This window comes from Bombina bombina, chromosome 6 (genome assembly GCF_027579735.1).
Source record: "Bombina bombina isolate aBomBom1 chromosome 6, aBomBom1.pri, whole genome shotgun sequence".
Lineage (NCBI taxonomy): Eukaryota > Metazoa > Chordata > Amphibia > Anura > Bombinatoridae > Bombina > Bombina bombina.
Genome location: NC_069504.1, coordinates 708683000 through 708696685, shown reverse-complemented (window position 1 = coordinate 708696685; position 13686 = coordinate 708683000). Strand labels below are relative to the sequence as shown.

Here is a 13686-nt window from a genome sequence, read left to right as displayed (position 1 = left end):
TCTCTTGGTATCCTTTGTTGGAAAGGATACCTAGGTAGGCTCAGGAGCTGCTGATTGGTGGCTGCCCATATATGCCTCATGTAATTCGCTCCCAGCTAGCGCATTGCTGCTTCTTAAACAAAGGATAACAAGAGAATAAAGCAAATTAGATAACTTTCTGTCTCTTTGCTGTTTAAAATTGTATTATCTATCTGAATCATGAAAGAAAAATCTGGGGTTTGATGTTCCTTTAACACCCCTACATAAAGGTGCCAGTTGCCCTGAACTTGAAACATCGTCCCCTTTTTTACACGTGCAATTCTCTGTGCACAGCAAACAGACAGGAAAGGAAACGGGAATAAAAAAATAATTCATTCAAATTAGGAATAGGTAGTAGAAAATGTGTCTTTGTGGTCAACCTTTTGGGGTTTGCGTTTGGCTATGAGATAAGTGTTAGTTAAAAAAAACAGCTACACTCAGGTTATAGGTAAAATACTTAAAACTGACCTTTATTGAAACAAACATTAAAAGCTTACACAGAGAATGCTGTCCCATAATTACTGTAACTTTTTAAATGTTTGTTTTCAACTGATTATCGTGCAGCGTGGCACCTCCGCGTTTTGCCCCTGGTGCACTATGGAACTTGTAGTTTTGAGCATAGGCCAGGAGTGCATAATGGAACAAGTGTTGCATTACACAATGCGACAAGTGAACAAATATCAATGTAATATCACATACGTCCCAACCCAAGATATTTTGCCGGATTGTCACAGATTAGGAGGCTCCCCACTATCCCTTTGCAGCTTCGCCTGTTAGGTAAAATGCCCTGGTTTTCAGGGACTGGCCAGGCTCTGCTCATGACATGCATGACTGCTCAATCACACCCATGTCATACCCTTGCTCCTGTCACACCCACAAAACAGCTGTAAGCCATCTCCCACAAGTCTTCCTCACCTGTCAGTCCTGCAGAAGCTCAAATATCAATATCCATATGTCTGCAGGGGCGGAACTACCATTAGTGTAGTGGCACCAGGGTGCTGGGGGGGGGGGGGGGGCATAGCAACCAGTCTATACATAGGTGTGTGCAGAATGCAAATAATCCTAATACAGTTGAGTCTTTTATTCATGCAGGTTGCAGGTCCGTCTTGTCTATCTATTTATCAACTCAAAATTGTTATTTAGATCAGTATTTATATTACAATTTCCTAGTGCTAAATCATCTTTGGGGGCCCAAAAAAATGTTTGTACCAGGGCCCTATGTTGAGTAGGTCTGCTACTGTATGTCTGCTACAGCCAGGTGCACTTTTAGATCTTATGATCTGGAGGTGCTAAAATGCGGCAACAAACATGATTGGCTAGACAAAGGGTAAACGTCTTCAGGAACCCGACAGTGGGCTTTGTGCTGCAGAATGAAATGAAGTACTGACCATGAAATTACTGTGTGACTTCCCTATTTCCTAGAAGCCTTTTAAGAAAAAATTGTTAATTTGTTATATATAACTGGGTAAAAGCAAGCGGGGATACTTGCCTTGATGTGCTAATTTCCTGTGCAACAAATTTTATGGGGATTTTAATCTCAAACTTTTATCTCCACTATAATTTTAATGAATTATATATATATATATTTATAAAATATTTATTTTTTATTATGGAGATAACACAGGAAATGGACAAATAAAGGAAGACAAACACAACTGATTTAACAAAGATGTATAGGAAGGCTAGCAGTAGGGATGGGTGAATGTTTCTAAAAATACGAAATTTAAAACGAATTTTGATACATTCGTTGGAATCGAATTTCAAATGTTTATATAACATTCTAACATTCTATTTTCAAATTTTCGTTTTTGAATTTTTCAATAAAATTCGAAAATATCCGTTCGAATAATAGAATATTTAGCCATGTATTCATTCAATTTCGAAATGTAATATTGAAATGTAACATTCGAATGTAAGATTTGAAATAGTATTTCTAGTCTAATATTCGAATGCTACATTCGAATTCGAATGTCCCATTCGAATTTGAAATAGTATTTTTAGTCTAATACTGTGTTTGTTTTTTAAATGTAATATTTGAATGTGACATTCGGAATAGTATTTTCTAGTCTACAACTGTGTTTAATAAATGTAATATTCGAATGCTACATTTGAATTTGAATGTAACATTCAAATTTTAAATAGTATTTCTAGTCTACAACTGTTTAATAAATGTAATATTCGAATTCTACATTTGATTTTGAATGTGACATTCAAAATAGTATTTTTAGTCTAATACTGTGTTTTATAAATGTAATATTTAAATTCAAATGTGACATTCGAATTTGAATGTGACATTCAAATTTGAAAAAGTATTTCTAGTCTACAACTGTGTTTTATAAATGTAATATTTGAATTTGAATGTCCAAACTGTAAATAACATTCAATAACAGAATTTTTAAGAATATTCGTTCTTATTAACATTCTATTATGTAAATCAAATTTCTACAATAACATTCGTTCTAGCATTCAAATTCAAACACATTTGTCCATCCCTAGCTAGCAGTCTCTTCCAAAGTTGAGTGTTTAAAGTGGCATTAAACACTAGACCAAGGTTACAAGTGGAGTGCTGGGTGTGCTATCAATATCGCTGACTGTGGTAGGATTTGCACACAATTGGTATTACAAGTCCATCCTAAAGAAGAATTACCAGAGAATGTTTAGTGAGGCTGTGACATCCCTTTAACATGCCCTTAAACAAAACACATGGAAAACATAAAAATAAAGTATTACACTCAAAATATATGCTTATCATTGAAATAAGTGTATAAAAAGGGTTTAAATGAATATGGTGTATGACTGGAAAGGGCTCTGAAGTGTGTGTATGTACAGTATGTATGTATATCTGTGTGAATGTGTGTGTGTGTATGTGTATATGTATATATATATATATATATATATATATATATATATATATATAATGTGTGTGTATGTATGATGTATGTGTATATATATATATATATATATATACATATATATATATATATACACATGTATTGTGTGTGTATATACTGTATGTATGTGTATATGTGTGTGTGTGTGTGTGTATATATATATATATATATATATATACACACACACACACACACACACACACACACATATACACATACATACAGTATATACACACACAATATATGTGTATATATATATATATATATATATATATATATATATATATATATATATATATATACACATATATCATACATACACACACATTATATATATATATATATATATATATATATATATATATATATATATATATATAATGTGTGTGTATGTATGATGTATGTGTATATATATATATATATATATATATATATATATATACATATACACATATATTGTGTGTGTATATACTGTATGTATGTGTATATGTGTGTGTGTGTGTGTATATATATATATATATATATATATATATATAACTGGACAATTTGCAATTTTAAGACTTAAAGGGACGTAAACATTACATTTTCTTTCATGATTCACACAGAACTTACAATTTGAAATAACTATCCAATTTGCTTATATTATCAAAGTTGCCTCATTTTTTTTTTTTTTTTTAATATTTTTTTCTGAAGGAGCAGCAATGCACCATTGGAACATAGCTACAGTTGTGCTCATAAGTTTACATACCCTGGCAGAATTTATCATTTCTTGGCCATTTTTCAGAGAATATGAATGATAACACAAAAACTATTCTTTCACTCATGGTTAGTGTTTGGCTGAAGCCATTTATTATCAATCAACTGTGTTTACTCTTTTTAAATCATAATGACAACAGAAACTACCCAAATTACCCTAATCAAAAGTTTACATACCCTGGTGATTTTGGCCTGATAACATGCACACAAGTTGACACAAAGGGGTTTGAATGGCTATTAAAGGTAACCATCCTCACATGTGATCTGTTTGCTTGTAATTAGTATGTGAGTATAAAAGGTCAATGAGTTTCTGGACTCCTGACAGACCCTTGCATCTTTCATCCAGTGCTACACTGACGATTCTGGATTCTGAGTCATGGGGAAAGCAAAAGAATTGTCCAAGGATCTGTGGGTAAAAGGTAGTTTAACTGTATAAAACAGGAAAGGGATATAAAAAGATATCAAAGGAATTGAGGATGCAAATCAGCAGTGTTCAAACTCTAATAAGGAAGTGGAAAATGAGGGGTTCTGTTGAAACCAAACCACAGTCAGGTAGACCAACTAAAATTTCAGCCACAACTGCCAGTAAAATTGTTCGGGAAGACAAACCCACAAATAACTTCAGCTGAAATACAGGACATGTGGTGTGGCTGTTTCAAGATGCACAATAAGGAGGCACTTGAAGAAAGATGGGCTGCATGGTTGAGTCGCCAGAAGAAAGCCATTACTACGCAAATGCCACAAAGTATCCTGCTTACAATATGCCAAACAGCACAGAGACAAGCCTCAAACCTTCTGGGACAGTCATTTGGAGTGATGAGACCAAAATTAAGCTTTTTGGCCACAACCATAAACGCTACATTTGGAGAGGAGTCAACAAGGCCTATGATAAAAGGTACACCATTCCTACTGTGAAACACGGAGGTGGATCGCTGATGTTTTGGGGATGTGTGAGCTACAAAGGCACAGGAAATTTGGTCAGAATTGATGGCAAGATGAATGCAGTATGTTATCAAACAGAACCCCTCATTTTCCACTTCTTGATTAGAGTTTGAACACTGCTGATTTGCATTCTCAACTCCTTGGATATCTTTTTATATCCCTTTCCTGTTTTATACAGTTCAACTACCTTTTAACCCACAGATACTTTGACAATTCTTTTTCTTTCCCCATGACTCAAAATCCAGAAACGTCAGTGCAGCACTGGATGAAAGATGCAAGGGTCTGTCAGGAGTCCAGAAACTCATTGACCTTTTATACACACACACTAATTGCAAGCAAACAGATCACAGGTGAGGATGGTTACCTTTTAATAGTCATTCAAACCCCTTTGTGTCAATGTGTGTGCATATTATCAGGCCAAAATCACCAGGGTATGTAAACTTTTGATCAGGTAATTTGGGTAGTTTCTGTTGTCATTATGATTTAAAAAGAGTAAACACAGTTGATTGATAATAAATGGCTTCAGCCAAACACTAACCATGAGTGAAAGAAAAGATTTTGTGTTATCATTCATATTCTCTGAAAAATGGCCAAGAAATCATAAATTCTGCCAGGGTATGTAAACTTATGAGCACAACTGTAAATACATTTATTAAAACAATCACAAAAGACAAATGTGTGCAGCCACCAATCACCAGCTAGCTCCCAGTAGCATAGGATATGTACATATTATTTTTCAACTACAGATACCAAGACAGCAAAAGCACATTTTAAAACAGAATTGAATTTAAAAGTGTCTTAAAATAACAAGCTCTGTCTGCACCGCGCAAATTAATTTTGACTTTCCTATCCCTTTAAATTACATATAAAAATAAAAATTAAAGTATATTGCATTTGTTTTACTACACCTTTTATATGACATGTTATCATTACATAAGGTATGTGAAGTTTAACGTTTGGTTCTATTTTTGGCAAATTTTTAAGAGAGTTGAATTTCCGTTAAACTCGGCATAAATCAGTTAATTATTAACAGTAAAATACTATTACCTTTTTAACGATTGACTATTTCTGAGGCAAATGTCCCATTGTAAACCAGTAATCAAATACTATCCAACAGCGCCATCTATCAGACTGGAAAGAGAAATGCACTTATTACATTTTTTTTAGTGATTATTCTACTTTATTAGATTCAGGCTACATTTTATAGACTATTTTTAACAACTATTTTTAAATGTCTATCGTACTGTAATAGACATTGTGCATTAATGACTTTTACAGTCCTGCTTCGTTCACTATAAATGTAGCATAAGGTACTTAGATTGACCTTATTTACAGATACTACAACCTTCCCCTGCCACAGAATTTTGTAATTTTATAGTCATATGCAGTACTGTTCAAGTACACAATGTCTTTTTGCCAGTTTGTATATAAAAATGATTTACTGACAAAATAATGGAACCCACCATCATTCATAAACCCTAACTCTAATTCTGTAATTATCGTCTCTGCTTTTGCGCAAACATTGTTAATGTAGTGCTGTTTGAAATTTGATATTTTGACGGGTGCTTATATTTTGGTTTGGATTTAAAGCACTTTACAGGAGGGATATTTACATAAGAGGGTTATAAGTTGTTAGGGATATTTAGAGGGCGCTGCAGATGAGCTAAAGATATCTTAGAGTATAAGGGATAGTTAAAAAGAATAGTTTTGTCTCTCTATATGTACAACAGACCATATATAAGATCAGATTCTCATAGAAAAACTACACCTTTACCATAAAAAATATTTATTCATCATCAATTATCACATACAAGTAAATTAATAAAAATGAGGGAGGTCTCCCAAAATGGTTAAAAATCCTAAAAAACAAATCGGTGTTTATGAACAATATATATTTGTATAAACAAAGTATAGCAAACTTGTGTGTTACAGATAACCAGCCTCACCAAACAGTTAATGCTTCCTGTATATTTATAAACAAGGGTTACAGGCTTAATATATATATATATATATATATATATAATGAGCAGCGATACAGTATACCGCCAGAGAAAGTCTCCTTACATGCCACTTGTGGATCTATATAGGTGTATACACGATAATTCACAGTCAAAATTCAATTTTGTTTAACTTAAGGTATATATGTGCAATAAGGAAAAAACGCCCGCTTGCTGGACCATAACAGAAACACAGTCTTTAGGTGTAGAATTGCCCATATAATGAAGGTGCAGGAAAAACAGATTGTATTGGTAATGTATGTTTACCTTAGAGCAGAGAAAGACCGTCCCACAGGCTCAGTTACACTTTTTCACCTGTGTGAGCCGTATTACATGCTCTGGTTCCTTACCGCGGTTCTTTCCAAGGTGCTCCTGGCGTTTCACACCGATCAGCTGTTGGCACTCACGTGGCTTGTGCCTACGTCACGATACGGATCCTCCATATAGTGGCTTGGCTTGTAGTTGGAGCAAATACGTTATCTTTTTGTTTCTTCTTCAGATATAGTAGCAAACTTCTGTTAGCAAATAAAAGCAGTTGAATCCACTTGCACTTAGTGCTAATAGCACACAAATGATGGCTTTAATGCATAAGCAAAATAACCCGGGTTATTGTAAAGTTCTCAGTATCCTCCAAACATAACACTCTTGACACAAGTGTAATATTGACAGCTTTCTCTCATCGTTATTCACAGCCTATGTTCATCAGCGCGTTTCACCCTATGATGGGCTTTATCAAGATCAATTGTAGGCAAAAGTGAATATCCTTTTAAAGGTCCTGGGCGTATTTCATTGGTTACAGCAATTTAGTGGCAAATCAAACTACAGGAAGCATTAATTGTTTGGTGAGGCTGGTTATCTGTAACACACACGTTTGCTATACTTTGGGTATACAATATTGTTCATAAACATCTATTTGTTTTTTAGGATTTTTAACCATTTTGGGAGACGTCCCTCATTTTTATTAATTTACTTGTATGTGATAATTGATGAATAAATATTTTTTATGGTAAAGGTGTAGTTTTTCTACGAGAATCTGATCTTATATAAGGTCTGTTGTACATATAGAGAGACAAAACTATTGTTTTTAAAGGGACAGTAAACACCAGAATTTTTGTTGTTTAAAAAGGTAGATCATCCCTGTATTACCCATTCTCCAATTTTGCCTAACCAACAGTTATAATAATATACTTTTTACCTCTGTGATTACCTTATATCTAAGCCTCTGCAAACTGCCCCCTTATTTCAGTTCTTTTGACAGACTTGCATTTTTAGCCAATCAGTGCTGACTCCTAGGAGCTTCACGTGCCAGAGCTCAATGTTATCTATATGAAACACATGAACTAACGGCCTCTAGTGGTGGAAAACTGTCAAAATGCTTTCAGATTAGAGGCAGTCTTCAAAGTCCAAGAAATTAGCACATGAACCTCCTAGATTTAGTTTTCAACTAAGAATACAAAGAGAACAAAGCAAAATTGGTAATAAAAGTACATTGGAAAGTTGTTTAAAATTACATGCCCTATTTAAATTATGAAATATTTTTTTTACTTTACTGTCCCTTTAAGTATCCCTTATACTCTAAGATATCTTTAGCTCATCTGCAGCGCCCTCTAAATATCCCTAACTCCTTTGTACTTAACCACTGACACACTTTAGAGGAAGTTGTGTATTTTTTAGTAGGGTGTGATATCAGGTTTTTCGGGCCAGCACAATACTATAAATCCTATTGTTTATAAGTTAAGTTACAGATTTGTGTAAAAATGTAGGTCTGTCTCCATAACCTAGGTCTCCATAACCTGTCTGCCTGCTCTGAGCAGGCGGACAATCATCGCCGGAAATCAACCCGATCAAGTACGATCGGGTTGATTGACACCCCCCTGCTGGAGGCAATTGGCCGCAAATCTGTAGGGGGCGGCGTTGCACCAGCAGCTCTTGTGAGCTGCTGGTGCAATGCTGAATACGGCGAGTGTATTGCTCTCCGTATTCAGCGAGGTCTGGCGGACCTGATCCGCACTGTCGGATCAGGTCCGCCAGACCTTGTTAAATAGAGGCCTAAGTGTTCAAATTGCGGCAAATCAAATAGCTGGTTTAGGCAAATCTGACCTAGGCTACATAATTTGCTTTTTGGTCTCTCTAGGCAGTGTGGGATATGCACACATTGGTTACACCAATGCAAGAGGGGCTTCCTTTCATTTCATACAGTCAACCTGCAATGGGGACAGACTGCTGATCCTTTTTTTCATTCTTCTGAATGACCTTTTTATTTTATTTAGGATGAAAATATGATCAACTTTATAAAAGGTGGCATGAAGGTGCGGAATAGTTACATGATATACAGGTAAGCTGTTTTACATTGGATAATGTAGCTGCATTTAACCTATTAGCATGGTCCTGTCTTTCTTTCTTTGTGTCTGTTCTATTGTCACCAATTCTCGCTATTTATTCCCTTTGTCATCTGTTTCAGTTGTCTCTTATTGGTAGCCTTGTCTTTCTTGTCCCACACTCTCCATCTTTGTTTGTCCTCGTTTTTTTCCTTTCACAAAGTGTATTTAATTTTGTAGAGCTGACAGTTCATTGTAATGGGCTAGATTTATAGGGTATTCTGGTAGCTCACGTCTTAAAGGGCCAGTAAATACTGTAGCTTTGCATACAAAAACACATACAGAATAAAAAGACAATGCAATAACACTTATTCTGAACTTCAAATGAGTAGTAGATTTTTTTTTCTGACAGATTTCAGTTATGTCTATTTCCACTCCCACTGTATCATGTGACAGCTATCAGCCAATCACAAATGCATATACATATATTCTGTGAATTCTTTCACATGCTCATTAGGAGCTGGTGACTCAAAAAGTGTAAATATCTAAATCATGAAAGTTTAACTTTGACTTGAGTGTCCCTTTAATTTTCCAATTATTCCCCTCCCCCCCCCAAAAAAAAAAAACTAAACCCTGCTCATACTGTTGCTCCTTTTCCAGAGTCTCCATTCACTGACATAATAATGTAATGACATATGGAAAAGCACTAAACAATGAAATGAATCTTTAATTGCCAACATACATATTTTATTTTTTTTTGGGGGGGGGGCGCATATATTTTCAGGGAATTAGTGTGGGAGATTGCTACTGGTCTTGCCAGCATCATATACTCTAGTGATCTGATCAATCCCCATATACATTCCTCTAAACTTCTTGTCCTATAGAGGAAAGAGTACAGCCCTGCGCCAGCCCCATCTTTTAGGAATATTTGGTGTTATTATCCAAGATGGCTTTCTTATTCAAGCTTCCATGGATAATGACTTGGGTTATATGATGAGTTAATGTCTCCGCTGTAAGCTGAAGCCCATTCAAGTTTATACCCAGTACATCCAACATGATACCATATCTTGCTTAGTCACCCAGAAATTATAGCCGGTGCTGCCTAAACAAACTGTTGCAATCTGTTCATGTTGACCCTATCACCAGCTGATTATGTGCCAATCAAAATTGTTTTAACCTTAAACCTGACTACTCTGACTCGAGTTACCCAACCAACAATCTTCAACATACCTGGGACAGTTGCTTATCTTGCAATTTTAATTATGTGCTTAATGTTGCTATAGCATGAGGGCCTGCTGGCCCTTTGGGTTTACTGCTTGTATTACAAGTCGAAAGTGAATGCGATGAGTGTGTGTGTGTGTGTATGTATGTATGTGTGTGTGTGTGTGTGTATCTTTGCCACTTCCTGTTAGCAGGAGGATAATATCCCACAAGTAAAGGATGAATCCGTGGACTCGTCGTACCTTATAGAAGAAATATATATATATATATATATATATATATATATATATAGTATATATGTGTGTGTGTATATGTGTGTGTATATATATATATATATATATATATATATATATATATATGTATTTCTTCTATAAGGTACGACGAGTCCACAGATTCATCTTTTACTTGTGGGATATTATCCTCCTGCTAACAGGAAGTGGCAAAGAGCACCACAGCAGAGCTGTCTATATAGCTCCTCCCTTAGCTCCATCCCCCAGTCATTCTCTTTGCCTACTCTAAGTACTAGGAAGGGTAAAGTGAAAGAGGTGATAAAATATTAGTTTTTAATTTCTTCAAGCAAGAGTTTTTTGTTTTAAATGGTACCGGTGTGTACTATTTACTCTCAGGATGTAATGAAGACTTCTGCCTGGAGGATGACGATCTTAGCATTTGTAACTAAGATCCAATGCTGTTCCCACAGAGGCTGAGGGGTACAAGAAACTTCAGTGTGAGGAACGTTTTCATGCTATATAGCAGTGAGGTATGTTCAGTCATTTTTCTCCAACATAGGTGTGTCCGGTCCACGGCGTCATCCTTACTTGTGGGATATTCTCTTCCCCAACAGGAAATGGCAAAGAGCCCAGCAAAGCTGGTCACATGATCCCTCCTAGGCTCCGCCTACCCCAGTCATTCTCTTTGCCGTTGTACAGGCAACATCTCCACGGAGATGGCTTAGAGTTTTTTAGTGTTTAACTGTAGTTTTTATTATTCAATCAAGAGTTTGTTATTTTGAAATAGTGCTGGTATGTACTATTTACTCAGAAACAGAAAAGAGATGAAGATTTCTGTTTGTATGAGGAAAATGATTTTAGCAACCGTCACTAAAATCCATGGCTGTTCCACACAGGACTGTTGAGAGCAATTAACTTCAGTTGGGGGAACAGTGAGCAGTCTCTTGCTGCTTGAGGTATGACACATTCTAACAAGACGATGTAATGCTGGAAGCTGTCATTTTCCCTCTGGGATCCGGTAAGCCATGTTTATTACGATTGTAAATAAGGGCTTCAAAAAGGGCTTATTAAGACTGTAGACTTTTTTTGGGCTAAATCGATTGATTATTAACACATATTTAGCCTTGAGGAATCATTTTATCTGGGTATTTTGATATAATAATATCGGCAGGCACTGTTTTAGACACCTTATTCTTTAGGGGCTTTCCCAAAGCATAGGCAGAGCCTCATTTTCGCGCCGGTGTTGCGCACTTGTTTTTGAGAGGCATGGCATGCAGTCGCATGTGAGAGGAGCTCTGATACTTAGAAAAGACTTTCTGAAGGCGTCATTTGGTATCGTATTCCCCTTGGGGCTTGGTTGGGTCTCAGCAAAGCAGATACCAGGGACTGTAAAGGGGTTAAAGTTCAAAACGGCTCCGGTTCCGTTATTTTAAGGGTTAAAGCTTCCAAATTTGGTGTGCAATACTTTTAAGGCTTTAAGACACTGTGGTGAAAATTTGGTGAATTTTGAACAATTCCTTCATGTTTTTTCGCATTTGCAGTAATAAAGTGTGTTCAGTTTAAAATTTAAAGTGACAGTAACGGTTTTATTTTAAAACGTTTTTTGTACTTGTTATCAAGTTTATGCCTGTTTAACATGTCTGAACTACCAGATAGACTGTGTTCTGAATGTGGGGAAGCCAGAATTCCTATTCATTTAAATAAATGTGATTTATGTGACAATGACAATGATGCCCAAGATGAGGGGAGTAAGCATGGTACTGCATCATTCCCTCCTTCGTCTACACGAGTCTTGCCCACTCAGGAGGCCCCTAGTACATCTAGCGCGCCAATACTCCTTACTATGCAACAATTAACGGCTGTAATGGATAATTCTGTCAAAAACATTTTAGCCAAAATGAACACTTATCAGCGTAAGCGCGACTGCTCTGTTTTAGATACTGAAGAGCATGACGACGCTGATATTAATATTTCTGAAGGGCCCCTAACTCAGTCTGATGGGGCCAGGGAGGTTTTGTCTGAGGGAGAAATTACTGATTCAGGGAACATTTCTCAACAAGCTGAACCTGATGTGATTGCATTTAAATTTAAGTTGGAACATCTCCGCATTCTGCTTAAGGAGGTATTATCCACTCTGGATGATTGTGACAAGTTGGTCATCCCAGAGAAACTATGTAAAATGGACAAGTTCCTAGAGGTGCCGGGGCTCCCAGAAGCTTTTCCTATACCCAAGCGGGTGGCGGACATTGTTAATAAAGAATGGGAAAGGCCCGGTATTCCTTTCGTCCCTCCCCCCATATTTAAAAAATTGTTTCCTATGGTCGACCCCAGAAAGGACTTATGGCAGACAGTCCCCAAGGTCGAGGGAGCGGTTTCCACTTTAAACAAACGCACCACTATACCCATAGAGGATAGTTGTGCTTTCAAAGATCCTATGGATAAAAAATTAGAAGGTTTGCTTAAAAAGATGTTTGTTCAGCAGGGTTACCTTCTACAACCAATTTCATGCATTGTCCCTGTCGCTACAGCCGCATGTTTCTGGTTCGATGAGCTGATAAAGGCGGTCGACAGTGATTCTCCTCCTTATGAGGAGATTATGGACAGAATCAATGCTCTCAAATTGGCTAATTCTTTCACCCTAGACGCCACTTTGCAATTGGCTAGGTTAGCGGCTAAGAATTCTGGGTTTGCTATTGTGGCGCGCAGAGCGCTTTGGTTGAAATCTTGGTCGGCTGATGCGTCTTCCAAGAACAAGCTACTTAACATTCCTTTCAAGGGGAAAACGCTGTTTGGCCCTGACTTGAAAGAGATTATCTCGGATATCACTGGGGGTAAGGGCCACGCCCTTCCTCAGGATCGGCCTTTCAAGGCAAAAAATAAACCTAATTTTCGTCCCTTTCGTAGAAACGGACCAGCCCAAAGTGCTCCGTCCTCTAAGCAAGAGGGTAATACTTCTCAAGCCAAGCCAGCTTGGAGACCAATGCAAGGCTGGAACAAGGGAAAGCAGGCCAAGAAACCTGCCACTGCTACCAAGACAGCATGAAATGTTGGCCCCCGATCCGGGACCGGATCTGGTGGGGGGCAGACTCTCTCTCTTCGCTCAGGCATGGGCAAGAGATGTTCTGGATCCTTGGGCGCTAGAAATAGTCTCCCAAGGTTATCTTCTGGAATTCAAGGGACTTCCCCCAAGGGGGAGGTTCCACAGGTCTCAGTTGTCTTCAGACCACATAAAAAGACAGGCATTCTTACAATCTGTTTATAGTTCCCAAAAAAGAGGGAACGTTCAGACCAATCTTAGATCTCAAGATCTTAA

The 13686-nt window shown here is 36.9% G+C and overlaps 1 protein-coding gene across 1 annotated transcript in view; it reads left to right on the top strand.

Annotated features, from left to right (window-relative positions):
• The window catches only part of LOC128663510 (tetratricopeptide repeat protein 39A), a 224509-nt gene that overhangs the window by 78374 nt on the left and 132449 nt on the right, over nt 1-13686 (top strand). Inside the window, exon 6 of the mRNA XM_053717871.1 lies at nt 8875-8939. Within this exon, the coding sequence (XP_053573846.1) occupies nt 8875-8939 (65 nt within the window). The remainder of the gene's footprint in view (nt 1-8874; nt 8940-13686) is intronic.